Below are 15,088 nucleotides of genomic sequence, written 5' to 3' on the forward strand. Positions count from 1 at the left end.
CTCACCACCATCCCATTTGGGGAAGCCATTCAAGGAGCACACCAAGTGTTTGATAAAATGTCTAAGAGAGGTAGTGTCTTTTTTGTCTTCGTTTCTTTGTCTTCTTCAAGGCGCACGCCAAGTGTTCGCTGAAATGTCCGAGAGAAGTATGGTGCCTTGGAAGTCTTCTTTTGTGGTTGTTGGTGTTGTTTATTTTCTTTTATTGCCTTATGGTTATCTTCTTGTCATCTCTTATCTCTCTCTTTCCATTGTCTTCTATGTCATTTGTGTTTTTGTGTTTTTCTATGTCCTTTATGTTGTTATTCAAGGCCCACACCAAGTGTTTGGTGAAATGTCCGGGAGAGGTGTTGCGCCTTGCTTGTCATCCTGTGGTTGCAAGTTGAGAGCCTGTCGGCTTCAACTCGAGGAGGGGGGTGTTGTCATGTAGTTCTTTGTGTCTTTTCTTTAGGGGGAGTGTTGTCTTCTTTGTTGTCTTTTCTTGAGGGGGAGTGTTAGTGTTGTCTTTGTCTTCTTGATGGAGTGTTGTCTTGTTTTCATGTCTCTTCGTGTTGGTTGACTTTATGCCTTATCCCTTCATGTTTCTTCTCCTTCATGTCTTCTCTTGGTGTAGTTTTACGCATTCATCTTTCTTTATGCTTTATGCCTTATCTTCATTGAGCGATGGTTTCCTCATTGTTGGCCAGTTATCTTCTTCCTTTTTCTTCTTATCTTGAGGCGACAGTTTCCCCGTCGACCTCTCATTAGGCGACGATGTTCATGCCGTCAACCTTCTTTCCAGACGATGGTTTCCCATTGTTGGTTGGTTATATTCTTCGTCTCTTTTCCGGGCGATGTTTTCCCCATCGTTGGTTGGCTATTTTCAGGAGACAATGTTTATGTTGTCGGCCTAGTCTCCAGATGATGGTATCCCCATCCTTGGTTGGTTTATCTTTTCCCTCATTTTCTTCTTGTCTTCAGGTGACGATATTCATGCCGTCGACCTTGTCACCGGACGATGGTTTTCCCATCGTTGGTTGGTTATCTTCTATCTCTTCTTCTCTCCAGGTGACGGTTTCTCCGTCGACCTTGGCTCCGATGGTTTCCCCATCGGTTGTCATCCTCCTCACTTGGCGTTGTGCTACTTCGCCAATGTTCGTTGTGCGCACCTTTGGTGTGGCCCTTTTGCTTGCTGGATCGTAGATGTTCTTGCCATGATGCCTCCATTGCTCGTGATGTGCGGATTTGTTCGCCGTGCTCTCATTCAGGGGGAGGCCCAGTTTGATTCCTCTCGCTGCTGTGTTACTTCAGGGGAGCTGCTCTTTTTTATGGCAGTTGATCTCGATGCTGTTCATGGTGGCCGTGGTCTTTTGTTTATGCTTTTCATTATGTATTTACCACATCAGCTTGAGGAGTGTTATACCAAGCTGGATGTGTGTATGAGCTTATTATACTTTTTGTTATTGTTTAGTTGTTGTTGTAGTCTCCTTTGTACCAAGCTGGAGTTACCTAGTATATACACTCTAGCTCGAGGGGGAGTGTTGAATAACATGTTGTAGGGTAGTTTAGTCATTACCTATGGTATAGAAGGTATTGTAGTATTTGTACTCATTTGCCCTATTTGGGCCTATATATACATCGTATGTATGTAGATCTCCTTAGTGGAAACTCTTACCCTAAGCTCATTTCTAACATATACAAAGCCCCAAATGAAACAAAACACCAACTCAACTGTTTTCCAAGGAATATGGCAGACATGACGGGATGGAACTTGTAGAAAGGAAGGTTAGACAGATGAGGTGGTAAATCAGGTTGAGCCTGCACAACAAGCGTCCCATCACCTCATTTTGTATGCGGTCGAATCTCAAATACCTCAACTGGTTCATGACATTCTCCTTCATGTGAATAAATTCTTGACGACTTCTATGGTACTGGCCAATTTCTAATACCACAGATCCTCAAGCAAAGAAAATGCAAGTTGGCATGTTAAAGTGCACCTTGTGCCCATCAATATTAGCAGGTGAGCTAATCATTGACTTGCGATAAATTGAAGTATTTCCTATAATGATGTGAATTTGGGGCTCACATATTACTTTTCTGGGAAGAGAAAGAAAAAGATTAGAAGAAAATAAAGGAACAAGAAAGGAATCAAGATAGAGAAAAAAACCGAGATCAAGAAAGGAGAAAGATCCAAAAAGAAATCAAGATCATGAAAGGATGAAGGTCAAGAAAGAAATCAAAATCAAGGACAAAGATAGGGAGTAAAAGGATGCGGCTTATGAATGCAAATGTGGTATGGAGAGAGAGAGAGAGAGGAGAGAAGAGAGAGGGAATAAAAAGAAAGACAAAGAGGCATTAAGGAATAAGAAATTGGCCTGTTGTGAAGCATCACACTTCATAAAAGGCATTACACCCTATTTATAAGAAAGCTTCAATTTTTATTCATATTCAAATGTTTTCAGGGCCAATAGGCCTTTCATATTGTGGTCAACTTCTTGAGAAATACAGGGTTAACCTCTCCAAGAGTAAAAAAATATGCAAAACAATCTTAAGTTCTTCGGGGAGATAGTTGCCCCTTGACCTCAAGGGCCCAAGTTCCTCTCCAGGCGGCCAAAATATCCACTATCTTGGGACGATCCTAGTTAACGGAGAAGAAGAAGAAGAAGTATTTATCTTGGAAGAATATAGCTAATGGAACCTGTAGCTGTGGCTATAGAATAGAAAGTCTTAAAGACCCATATCAAGACATAATAGAGGCTGGTTATACGGTCTTCGAAGCCTAGAGATTGATAGGGATTATTGTAGGAGAAACCTAGTTCTCCTGGGGCAATGGCCGTAGGTCACCATCTCCCAGAACAATGCCGAGAAGTCATTGAGAATGTGAATCAACTACATGAAGCAGAGGAGAAAGGTCACCAGAACTTCTTCCGAACCGCAAACGACAAGCAGGAAATTGGACTGAAACTCATCCAGTCAATTGGACCTGCGCATCCTGTGAGTATTACAACTTTGGTTCATGTACTAGATGTCGCAGGTGCTCTAAATACATAGAAAAGGAGAAGGAAAAGTGAGAAAGAGATGGACCAAGACTGGATAAGAGAGAGACTTTATTTCGATTGGCATGGAAACCCTTGGGAAATATCCAGAAATTGAAGTGGCTAGCAAAGAAATGGAAGACCGTAAAAAGGAGCTCAAAAAATTCCTGATTGGGTTTATGAAAACTGGTCCATGGGACCTAAAAGAGATTTGGCAGTAGGCTATTAAAGAATGACACCTACCACTACTACCAAAACCACTCGTCATTAATAACTAGGAGGTGCTATTTAGATTTGACTCGAAGCAACAAGCACTGCGGATTCTTCGTAAATTGGGGGGGGGGGGGGAAAGCCGTTGGACCTAAAATATCCTCCCTGTTCTCTTGGAATCCAGCGACACATTCTGGAGCCAAAACGGTATGCCTCAGATTCTATGATATCCCTCTCCATGCATGGTCGTTATCAACTGTCGAAGCTTTGGGGAAGCTTTTTGGGCATGTGACCAAAGCTCAATTATCAGGCACCTATGACTACTGTGTGGCCTTTGCCTCAGTGAAAGTCCTAACAGAGCATTGGAAATCGATACCACCTTTTCTAAGATTAAAAGTGGATAACAAATCCTTCTAGCTCAAGTGAGATGCATGCCTGAGGCGGAAAATGAGGAAACATCCTCTCAATCAACTGGCCAACTAGGAAACAATATCACCCGCCTTCTTCCCCCGGCATCGGAGGAAGGCATAGTTCTGGGGGGAGGGAATCCGGCAGGTTGAGGCAAGAACCGTTGGGTCAAAATTCAAAATTCAAATTTCCACCTAACCACTGGGTAGCTGAGACCTTACTAGCTGGATCCTTTAGGCCAAGGATAGAGACTACCAAGTAGGCAGCATTAAATGTGTTATCCCCTGTAGATCTTGGTCAGGAGTACCCAAACCGTGGTGGTCTCAATCGGTCCCTGGCAAAATGCCATTCTCCTAAAAATACTGCCTCTAATCATAAGGGAGGTAAGGATCTTAGCCTAGAATAGTCTAAAAAAAGGCAAAGTTTGGTTTTAAAAAGAACTCGCGCAGTCGAGACCCTAAAACTTCTGTGAAGAGACATCTCATATGGAAAGGTGAAAATGAACGGAAATTGCATAGCTTCCGTGAAAATTAAGTTTCCTCTTCAAGACGTCTCGATAAAACCAAAATCCTGTACCCTCCCAGAGAAGGTTGGAAAGTTGGGTACAAGTTTCACAAAAATCGGTGGGGGAGAAATGCGTCAAACAGAAAAAACCAAAAAAAGGAAACACTATGTTTCAAATATAATTAAAATGATAAATGACTATGAGAAGTCGGGTGTCTCAAGGTACTCAGATGAGGAGGAAGGAATGAGTAAGTACTATAGAGGAAGGGAGCATCAAAAAAGAAGTCGGGGACAAAAGTATGGAAGACCTCACGATGGGTCCCCATCGAGAAGTGAAATTGCAAAAGAATTCAAGAAATTCCAGCTCTCAATACTTAGGCAGGATGTAGTGGCCTTTGAAGACGGGCCTTCAGAATTGCCTGTTATGGCGAATGAAGGTAGTGTCCTCTTGCCCAAATGCCCAATCAGCAACATGAAAAGCACGGGCAGCAAAGTAAGGATTGGCCGGAGGCGAATTAGGCAGGAGAAAGGGAAAAGAATAAGGAGATAATTCCTCGGATGAAGGATCCAAGACAGTGAGAGACTCGATGGAAGTGGAGCTCAGAGGGAAAATTAAATCATGTATTGAGAGGGGGGAGCACATATCAGTAGGAGGGTTGGAATCTCCTGGGGATGAGAGTTCAGAAGAGGAAAGAGGAATTTCATCTGATTCGGAGGAAAGGGTATCCTCTGAGGATTTTGTAAAAATAATTAAATTGGGAGATCATTGGGGAATAGGATATCGGGAAAATGCTATTTCAAAAAAAAAAGGATATCGGGAAAATATAGACGAAACAAAGAAAATGTTCCTAGATATAGAAAAAAGGGACTCCGGGCTAAAAAAGGAAAAACACTGGGTAGAGGTAGAAGGGAACTTAATGCTCTCAAAAGTTAGAGATCCTTTCTTTTTGACGGATCTTTAGACTGTCGATAATGGTTAGGGACTCCAACGTAGGATAAACAATAGAGCAAATTGGCCTTTTTGCTTGTCGATCTTTGGGTGTGCTTAAAAGAAGATAATCTGTGGCGATAGGAATTGTAGATGCTGCGGCCATCCCATATGAAGGACCGGGCTTCCGTGGGAAGCTCCTGTGCTGGTTAATTTTGTTCAGTGTTTTGGTAAACTGTAAAGGAAAATGTAAAGATGTTTGTTTAATTCCGAAGGAATGGATCTTCTTCTCACCTAGGAGAATGCTGATGGGTTGTTCATACTATGTACACCCAGTGGGACTACCGGTCCCCATTGTATTTTTGTTAGTATAAATATATTTATCAATCTTCAAAAAAAGGCCTTCCATATTTATAGGCTATGCAAGTCATACAAAAATAAAAAAATAAGAACTTCTAATCCTGGTTGCAAAAAAATACTCATATTCTAATTTAGACTCCCATTATACTTAATTATTAACTCACTGAAAACAAAGCTCCTATCACATGAAATCGACAAGTAAACTAGGACTCCTAATTCATTATGAAAAACAACCCACTTCAAGTTCCATAGATACAAGGACTCCCTTATGTTGCAATGTGAGCCCTAGTGGCCACTTAATAACATAAGTGATGAAAGGGAAAGTTCGGATTGCTTAAAGATCAAGAATCATAAGGTTCTTTGGGTTTCAGTAAACAAGATGGTTCGGTTAAATAAGATCAAGGAATGCTGCAAGAAGACCAAGAAGTGAAACCATGAGAGATAAAGGTAGGTGGTTAAATTCTTAAGAGGGCAAAAGAATTCAAGACAAGTTGGTTAGTCGGCCAAGGATATCAAGAAAAGATTCCTAATTCAGTTTGGGGAAAAAGGTAGCTATTGGGGAAGGTTCTCGGCTGAAACAAAGGGGAAGGGTTTTGGAATGATCTTTAGCTAAGACTATCGGAGATTATGAGTGGCGGTTTGAAGTAGGGAAGATAGTTGAAACGAAGAAGTTTCGGGTGAATACTGTGGGGTCTAAAAAATGCGTAAATTTAACGAGGAGGACGGGGAGTTTGTTTTGGGGGGGGGGGGATTTGTTTTAGGCGCTGAAACAGTACCAGGTTTGGGTGGCTGAAAATCAGGGCAAGGGACTGGTTCCACCGGGGGTTTAGGTAGGACATTGGGCTGAGTTTAAGTTAAGGGCTGATGGCTTTTACGGCAACAATAGGAGCTGAAATTGTGGGCTATCATTTATGTTTGTAAGGTGATCCGCAGGTGGTTAGACGGCTGTTAATGAAATAGAAAAAAAAACTTGTTCGAGTGATGTCTCTCCGGGCTTTGGGTGACCTAAAATTAAGGAGGTGAGGATGCTATTGAGTGTTGGGATGATGGGTTTTGAGGTACTGGTTTGCTCTGCAAAATCGTGGGAAGAAAGAGGTAGTTTCGGGGTGAAGATCTACTAAAAAGAGGAAGGATTTATGGGAATCTAAGGGCTGACCTTGTGCGGAAAACTCAACAGGGTTGCTAGAATGTCTTTTTTTTGAATGGCAAAGAAAGGAGGCAGACTCTGAGAAAGAAAGGGAAACAAAGAAGAGGGGTGACATTTGTGAAGAGGAGGAAAATGTAGAAAAAACCTAACAAATTTGGAATTTTTTTTGAATGGCAACTAAAAAACTGGGATGTACTAACACAATAGGATGATAAGAGACGAGCATATGATCGAAAGAGTGCAGAGGAAAAGGATATAACTTGATGATCAATGAAGACGTAGAAGAGACGAGACTTACAGTTTTAATAGAAAGGATTTTTGCAAGCAAGGAAAAAGTAGGGATGAACTAGAAGTCGTTTGGAAAGAGAGTATTTACTGTAGGCTAAACTCAGTTTTTTCATTACCTATTGTTACCAAAAATTAATAAGATGAAAGATGACATCTCCTCTCTGATTTTTATTACCTTATTTTTCTTCTAATTTCAGATTCTTTTCTTTTCATTGTTTTTTTTTCTTTGAAACCCTATACACACTTGTGTCTGGTCTTGCTTAATGAACCTTGTCTCTGCTTTGATAGGCAGCTTAACTGGATATGTACCCTGTTTGATTGCAGTTTGGTTGTTGATTTTATTGCCTGGCCATATATCCATTTTCCGATCGTAGCTCCTTTTGTGTAAGCACGCTTTTATTCAGTCAGAGGGAGCCTTATTACTGTAGATTCTACATGGGTTTTGGGTCTCGTTTCAAGTGCTTCCCGATAAATTCCTTTATTTCAAAAATACCCTTGCCATTGGCCTCAGTATATCAGCTACCATGTAAATTTCAATAGACTTATTTGTGTGGCAGTTCTTAACAATGACAAAAGTTGCCTCATGTTCCATACCCTTAACCTGTGGCATGCTAAGACTTGATTAATACATTAGCTTTGATGTAGGGAATTTCATGCTGTTTGTGTCATGGATTGCTAAAAAAATTATATTTCAGTGGTTGATGATGTATTTCAAAAGGAGGAGAGGTTTGATCATGTTGTGTTTTGTCCAGTGTTCTTGCAAGTAATTTTATTTATCTCATTTTTGGTAGTTAGTAGTTAAAGTATTCATATGGAATACATTTATGTATACGGATTTCATTTTTTAATCTTTTCAACAGGGTGATGAGGATTTGATCTTAGTTCATGATGCACTAGCATTTGGGGATTGTCATTTGTCTATTGCAGTAAGTATTTATCAGGTTTTATACAGAGTGCTGCTGAAAGAACAACACTGAAATTTCTCTTGGCTTTCTTTAGTTACAACTGGTACTAATTTTAATTTTTTGAAATGCTTCTTCTATATGTTGGTATCGATTTTAATTTGTGTATCAGATTCCCAAATATGGGATTTTCGAGAATATCAATTCCCTGAGTGAGTTGGCACAAATGCCTCAATGGACTGACGAGAAGCCTCTTCGAATTGCAACTGGCTTCACCTACGTATGTACATGTTTTAGGTTATTGTTACATGCTCTAGGCTATTTTTCCCTTTTTCCCTCTTTTGCGTAAAGAAGCATGTTCTTTGATAGTTGCTGGTGTCAATGGCCATGCATGGGATGAGTTTGATTTTTTTTCCCCACACAGCTGGGTCCGAAATTTGTAAAAGAGAGAGGGTTGAAGCATGTCACTTTCTCCACTGCTGATGGAGCACTGGAGGCAGCTCCTGCGGTGAGAACTTTCTGCTTGACTATTAATGATTATTGTAAAATATCCATTTAAGTGGCTATTCTTTTGTGCTGATTAGAAGCATATTGACGTACCAATTTGTGCATCATCCTGTAAACTCTTGCGGTTATGCCATTTTCATGCATGGTCACATATTCTAGCACAAAAGCTGCATCTTGACAGCGCTTGTATTCCTGATATTTAATTTTTTTAATCTTCTCTGTTCTTGTATTCTTCTGTTTATTGTCACTATTTTCTTGCAAAATTTCTGTATTTTTTGTCTTTTAAAGTTTTTAGATGCTTTATCCTTGTTTGCTGTCTCATTTGTTCCCTTTTCTTACATATAAATTATAAGGTTTTGCTTTATCCTTGTTTGAATTCTCATTTGTTCCCCTTTCTGACATGTAAATTATAAGGTTCATAGAATTTATCTATACTTCTAACTTGAAAACTGGAGTTATTTAAAATCTTATAAATGCAATCTCTCTTTTAACCTGGCATTTATCTAGGAACCCAGGCTGGCACCATAAATTATATTGATTTGATAAAAAAGTACAAAGAGGGGGACATTCCACCTTACCTTCATATCCGCAAAACTAATATAAAAAAACCTACCTGCCATAAATACTTTGGAATGCCCAAGGAATCTCAAAAGTACATGAGGAGGACATGCCCCTTACCTCAGGATACAAAAGCTAACATTTCCTCAAAAAATTTACGTGATACGAATGCTAGGGATTCCCAAGAAATCAGATCTCACAGCTAGTGTAGATCTCTCTAATGTCAAAACGAAGGTTTTAAATTTCGACCGAAATCCAAAATTTCGGGTTTCGGTCAACCCCGAAATCGAAATTGGGTAAACTTGAAACATTTGAAATTTCGTTTTCCCTGAAATTTCAGCCCGAAGAAAACATTTTATGTCTTGATTTTAAATTTCTTTGAGCATACACCATATTTTTTGTCTATCAGTCAGCCAACATGTTTTTGAACCTATACCCACCCTTTTAGTTCTAGTTATTCATGTGCCTTGGATTGAGAAAAGTGTTATTAATCCTGTTTTGCAAGAAACTTACCATGTACCTTCCCTAAAATTTTACACGAGACGATCCAAAGTTCTCTCATAGACACCAGTTTCACCTTCAGGACCAATCAACTTTTGAACCTTAGTGATCCATCTGCGCTCGTTCCTGGTTCTTAGATCTTCATATTTTCTTGAAAAGGTGCATGTTCCTGCACTGCTCATCCTATTTCTCATTTTTCATCTATTCTCATATATATTGAAAGTTTGCTTTCTCTTTTTCTCATGTTCCTATTCCTGATTCTCACATTTAGGCAATTCATCACCCTAACTGGCATTAGGCAATGGAAGAAGAGATGTCTGTGCTATATGATAATGGTACATGGGAAATGTCAGATTTACCTGTAGGAAAGAGAGTTGTTTATAGATGGGTATACACAATGAAGTATCTTCTAGATGGTTTAGTTGATCGGCTCAAGGAACGACTTCTGGCTAATGGTTACTCCTAGAAGTATGCTATAGACAATATGAAGATCTTTCACGTGTTTCCATACTTGATCTCTATTGGTCTATTTTCTAGTCAGATGTTAACTATGCATTTTTTATGGAGATTTGCAAGACGTATTTATCGAACAACCACTTGAGTTTGTTTCCCAGAAGGATTCCGATAAGGAGTGTAGATTGAAGAAGTCAATTTGTGGTTTGTGAAAATCTCCACATGCTTTGCTATGGAAATTCAACGAGGCAGTGATTTTCTTATGGGATGAAAAGAAATGAGAAAAATCATTCAGTGTTTTGTAGACAAAATCAATCCTCACTGTTTTGTAGACAAAGTATGGGATTGTTGAGTACATTGATGACATTGTTCTGACATGAAATGACCCTAAAGGCATTTTTAACTTAAAAGATTATTTGAATTATCACTTCCATACAAAAGGACCTTTGCGGTACTTCTTACGAATCACGATAGGAAGATCGAAACACGATATTAATCTTTCTCAGTGAAAAATATGCAATTGATTTACTTCAGGAGACCATGGTTTTAAATTTCGGCCGAAACGAATCGTTTCGGCCGAAATATTTCGGTTTCGGCACAAACCAAAACGAAATTTACATGAAGTCGTTTCTTTACAAGATTTCGCCGAAATTTTGCCGAAATTTCATTTTTTGATTTTTTTACAAAATTTCCACCGAAATTTTAAAAATGTACACCGAAATGTTATAATTTCCACCGAAATAGCTGAAATTTCAACCGAAATTGCTAAAATTGACACCGAAATTTTAGACATTTCGGTCGAAATTTTAAAAAATAAACAAAATGATATTCATATTTTTACATTATTTCGGCTGAAATTTCGGCCCGAAACTGACACTGAAACCGAAATTTAAAACCTTGCAGGAGACTAGATTATTTGGAGCAAAACCTGTTGCCACACCTATGGGTTAGTTCGGTAAGCTACACATGCACGGTTTTAGGTTTTGGTATGCCTTTTGTTCGTGACGGATATGGAAACATGTCTGTTTCGGATGGGAATTTTGGTGGAAATCTTGTAAAATTCTGAAAATGTATGGGAACATACTCAAATGATGAATATTTAAGATGAAACTACAAAAAGTGCTAGAATAAGCACAAATACACACTAAAAAACCACCTGATAAGCAAAAGAACCACGCATAATGGTTTGGTAACATTGAACATTTAGTGACGTGCGATGTCGCTCATGTCTGATAATTCATTATATACCACATTTCAGATGTAATTCATATAAATAATTTATACATAGTACATACACCACATCTGGCATGTGATTAATATAAATATAATTATGTAACACATACTGTTATAATATACGATTAATACACTTGCGGTTTTTGATTTGCTATGTGTTTCCATTTCGGTATGTGTTTCGACGGGGTTGCAAATAGAAACATATCGATCGTTTGGTGTCAATTTCGAATGAATTTAAGAACTATGTACACATGTATGTTGAAGAACTGTATGTAGACCATGGTAGGTATTGAAGACTAGTTCATAAACTAATCTATTTGATTATCACATGACTGAATACTCTTTTGTTGTGTGGTTAGTCAGTTTATGCACTCACCTCGCATGCCACATTGGAATGCAGTAGTTCACATTATTAGGTATCTCAAGGGTGTGTTCAGTTGGGTTCTGAGAAGTGGAAAAGAAAGGAGCCCCCCTCCCCCTGAGGCGAGTTTTCCGTCAAAACGGAAAAGCGGTTGTTTTTTTTGGTTTCCTCAGAAACCTTCAAATACTGACGTGGAAATTGCAAAAAAGACGTGTAAAAGCCTTTTCTCGAGCTTGATTTCCGTTGCTTACGAGCGGAAAATGTTTTTCTTGGCTTATCTCTTACTGCATCCTTTGCACGTCTTTCTCTTTTGTTGTTGTTGTTGATGATGTTTTAAATTTTAAAGTATATATTGGGGCCACTTATTTTGGGAACATTTGTGGCGTATATACTATAGGAATCAAGTTAGTAAAGTTTCTGTTGAGTTTCTATGCAACTGAATGCATCATTTTATGTTTTCTGTTCACTTTCTGTAGGGTTTTGTGGCAACTAAACGCCCATCTTACTGGTTTTCCACTGTTTCTTTTCCTTTTAAATTTTGCCAGTCAGTTTCTTTACCGTTCTTTTCCTTTATGCGGACCCCAAGGGAATTCCAAATCAATGTCTTCAATACAAGTCAAATGGATATATGTAAGTTGAAGGCTACAAAGATGCGGATTGGGATGGTTCACCTTCTGATAGGAGTTCCACTACTTTTTTTGAATGATAAAATGGTTCCACTATTTTTTGAATGATAGGAGTTCCACTATTGGGTATTGTACATTTGTGGATGGAAATCTTGTCATATGGAAGAGTGAACAATATCATGTGGCGGCACGGTTAAGAGAGGAAGCAAAGTACGGAGCTATGACACACACTTCCCACGAGCTGATTTGGCTGCGATCCTTTTTAGAAGAACTAGGATTCAAGGTTGGTGCTCCATTGGGGTTTTGTTGTGATAAAGAGGCAGCTACTGCAAATAACCCAGTTTTTCATGAAAGGCAACACATTGAGATTGATTATCATTTCATTCCAAACAAAGTGAGTGGTTAGGAAGTGTCTACTCCATTCGACCTGTTAAAAAATCAGCTTGCTGATATGTTCACCAAATCCGTAAGCTTCTGTAAATTAGATTGTTTGCTCATCGTTTATGCCGGTGAGTGAGATTTCTGCTCATTGCAGCAGTTACTACTGTGGTTCTTCGCACCTGGATAGTACCAGGACCCTTGTGTCCCTAACTGCACTGCCCACCCTATGGCCCACAACTTAAAAACGAGGCTTGTGTCAAAACGCTGGGTGTGCCTGACATTTATGCCCCAGCTTAAGGGGGAGGGTTATGGGGCACTTGTTTTAACTGTTGTTTATGTTGTATAGGATGGGGTCCATCATTAGTGAAGTTACTAACACCATACTTATAGTTAATTAGACTTCACTAATAGAGATGATAAGATGATTTTTGTTGGGTGGCTATAACCTACACACAATTTTCTTATCTGCCAATATTTATTATGTTGGCTGATAAGATGATTTTTGTTGGGTGGCTATAACCTACATAAACAACAGTTTTAACTGTTGTTTATGTTGTATAGGATGGGGTCCATCATTAGTGAAGTTACTAACGCCATACTTATAGTTAATTAGACTTCACTAATAGAGATGATAAGATGATTTTTGTTGCGTGGCTATAACCTACACAAAATTTTCTTATCTGCCAGTATTTATTATGTTCTTCTCTTTCCTTTTTTTCTACTCTTGTATCTGATTTTTAACAGCACCCATTCCACAATGAAAAGGATGAAGTTTGATGTACAGTGAGTAGCATAGGCAAAAAATATCTTTTGGTCAACATTGCTTTGCCAGGTCATTTGATTTTTCCCATTTTTTTCGAGTCAATTACTACTCCAACATGATATACTGATGCCTATTACTAAATCGCAACTAAAACAGCAACCTCCTGCCGTCATCTGTTGACTGTTTTGACTTCTGTTTTGTGTTGGACTGTCGTTGTCAAGAGGTCGCGGTACAGGTCATGGCCAATGCAAACATTCCAGTAGTTTTCTGCCATATTTGTGGCCCAACTTTCATCATGCATCACATTGACCTTTGATATGGACATCTTTCTTTTCCTGGTATCTCTTCTAGGCTTGGGAACACATCTCAACATACAGAATCCCACCAACTCAATCACAACCAAGGCTTCCTTCTGCCTTCTATCCTCACATGCCAATCGGTTTTGTTTCTCATTGCCCTTTAGGTTTTTGTTATACTAATTTTAGTTGTCAAATTGGTGGCTAGCAAAATCACGTTGCTACAGCCATTTTCAAGTTAACGCATATCTATCTATCTATTCTATTAATGAAATTCTCAAGTGAATTTTATTCATCCGAAGAATAATATCTCGCTCCCATCTCCTTTCGGGGCTCTTTGGGTGGTTGATATAGGTTCCACAAATGACATTACTGAGTACCCATGTTCTTCTCATTTGTCTCTTACTCGGAATCATCACGCATAATCATGTACAATTTTTTTCCTAAGTTAACATTTTATTCATAACTCAAAGAAAGACACAGCTGTGACATGGGTACAAGGTTTCCCGAATAGAAAATACAACGACCTCAAAATCTCAGTCCTCTTAAGCTCTACATTCCTCCTTATTCTAGCTCTATCTTGAACTCAACAATCTTCACTTCATCCTTTGCTAGCTTATCTGCCTTGTCATCTGCCAATTGCAGCATATGCTGAAATTTGGGATTAATTATTAAAGCTAGATCTCTAATTTTGGCTATAATCCCTTCTAGCTTCCAAGGGCCATTTGCTATATTTGAATCCCTAGCCAAGACATTTGATGAATCACGCTCAATGATTAGGGGGCCTCGTCCCTCCACCATTTAACCCCCAATGTAAAGTTCTAGCCTCTGCTTCGTTTGTGTCGCACGTGCCTTCAAGCCCTGAAAATATCATCAACTTTAAGATATCGTCAATCTCTGCTTGCCCTGGATTTCCTTTAGCGCTGCCATCAAAATTCAATTTCAACCAACCTGCACTTGGCAGATTCCATCTTGGTGCAGCTTTTCTTCTCTCTCTTCTTTCGGTGACTATCGTGTTCCATTTCCTTAAAATATCTCCCATAGTGTAGCTTTCATCCAGCTTATCTCTTGCCCAAATTATAAGATCCAATTTTACTTCTAAGGATATCCCTCCCCAGCTTCTTTCTTCCTCCTTAAAGACTCTCTCTCTCTCTCTCTCTCTCTCTCTCTCTCTCTCTCTCTCTCTCTCTCTCTCTCTCTCTCTCAATTAATGCCAAATGAGAGTATAGGGTACTGACTTCCACAACGTCTGACCTGCTTCCTGAAAAGGTCTGTCAGTCCAGTTCATCAAAACCTTTCTTATGGAGTGATGGTTCTTCTAAGGATAATCATGTGTGATGGTTCTTCTTTTCCTATGACACTTATCTGTTCCGCTTCTTTCCTTTCTCAGCTTTCTTCATTTCCTGTCATTGGTGTCTCTTCGGTTCCTAATATAGAAAAGAAACTTATTCTATTCCTCAACTTAATTAAATAATTGCTATTTTTTACTCCTTTTTGTCTTTATGATCTTCATACAAGCTCCTTGATAAAGGTCTGTGGCGTGGGAATCTATACACATCTGCTTCTGTTGCTCTGTTGTTGTTCAGTTACAATTCTAGAGTGGGATTTGCTAGGTCGCAAAAGGAATTTTGCAGATGGTCTGTCGCATGTC

At 39.1% G+C, this 15,088-nt stretch overlaps 1 protein-coding gene across 1 annotated transcript in view; it reads left to right on the forward strand.

The window, feature by feature from the left end:
* Positions 1–15,088, forward strand: part of LOC143887874 (ATP phosphoribosyltransferase 2, chloroplastic-like) — a 35,038-nt gene that overhangs the window by 15,514 nt on the left and 4,436 nt on the right. Inside the window, exons 4-6 of the mRNA XM_077392108.1 lie at positions 7,717–7,782; positions 7,931–8,038; positions 8,183–8,266. Of these exons, the coding sequence (XP_077248223.1) occupies positions 7,717–7,782; positions 7,931–8,038; positions 8,183–8,266 (258 nt within the window). The remainder of the gene's footprint in view (positions 1–7,716; positions 7,783–7,930; positions 8,039–8,182; positions 8,267–15,088) is intronic.

This window comes from Tasmannia lanceolata, unplaced genomic scaffold (assembly GCF_043159265.1).
Source record: "Tasmannia lanceolata isolate RefF3 unplaced genomic scaffold, GAP_Taslan_0.1 ptg000012l, whole genome shotgun sequence".
NCBI lineage: Eukaryota > Viridiplantae > Streptophyta > Magnoliopsida > Canellales > Winteraceae > Tasmannia > Tasmannia lanceolata.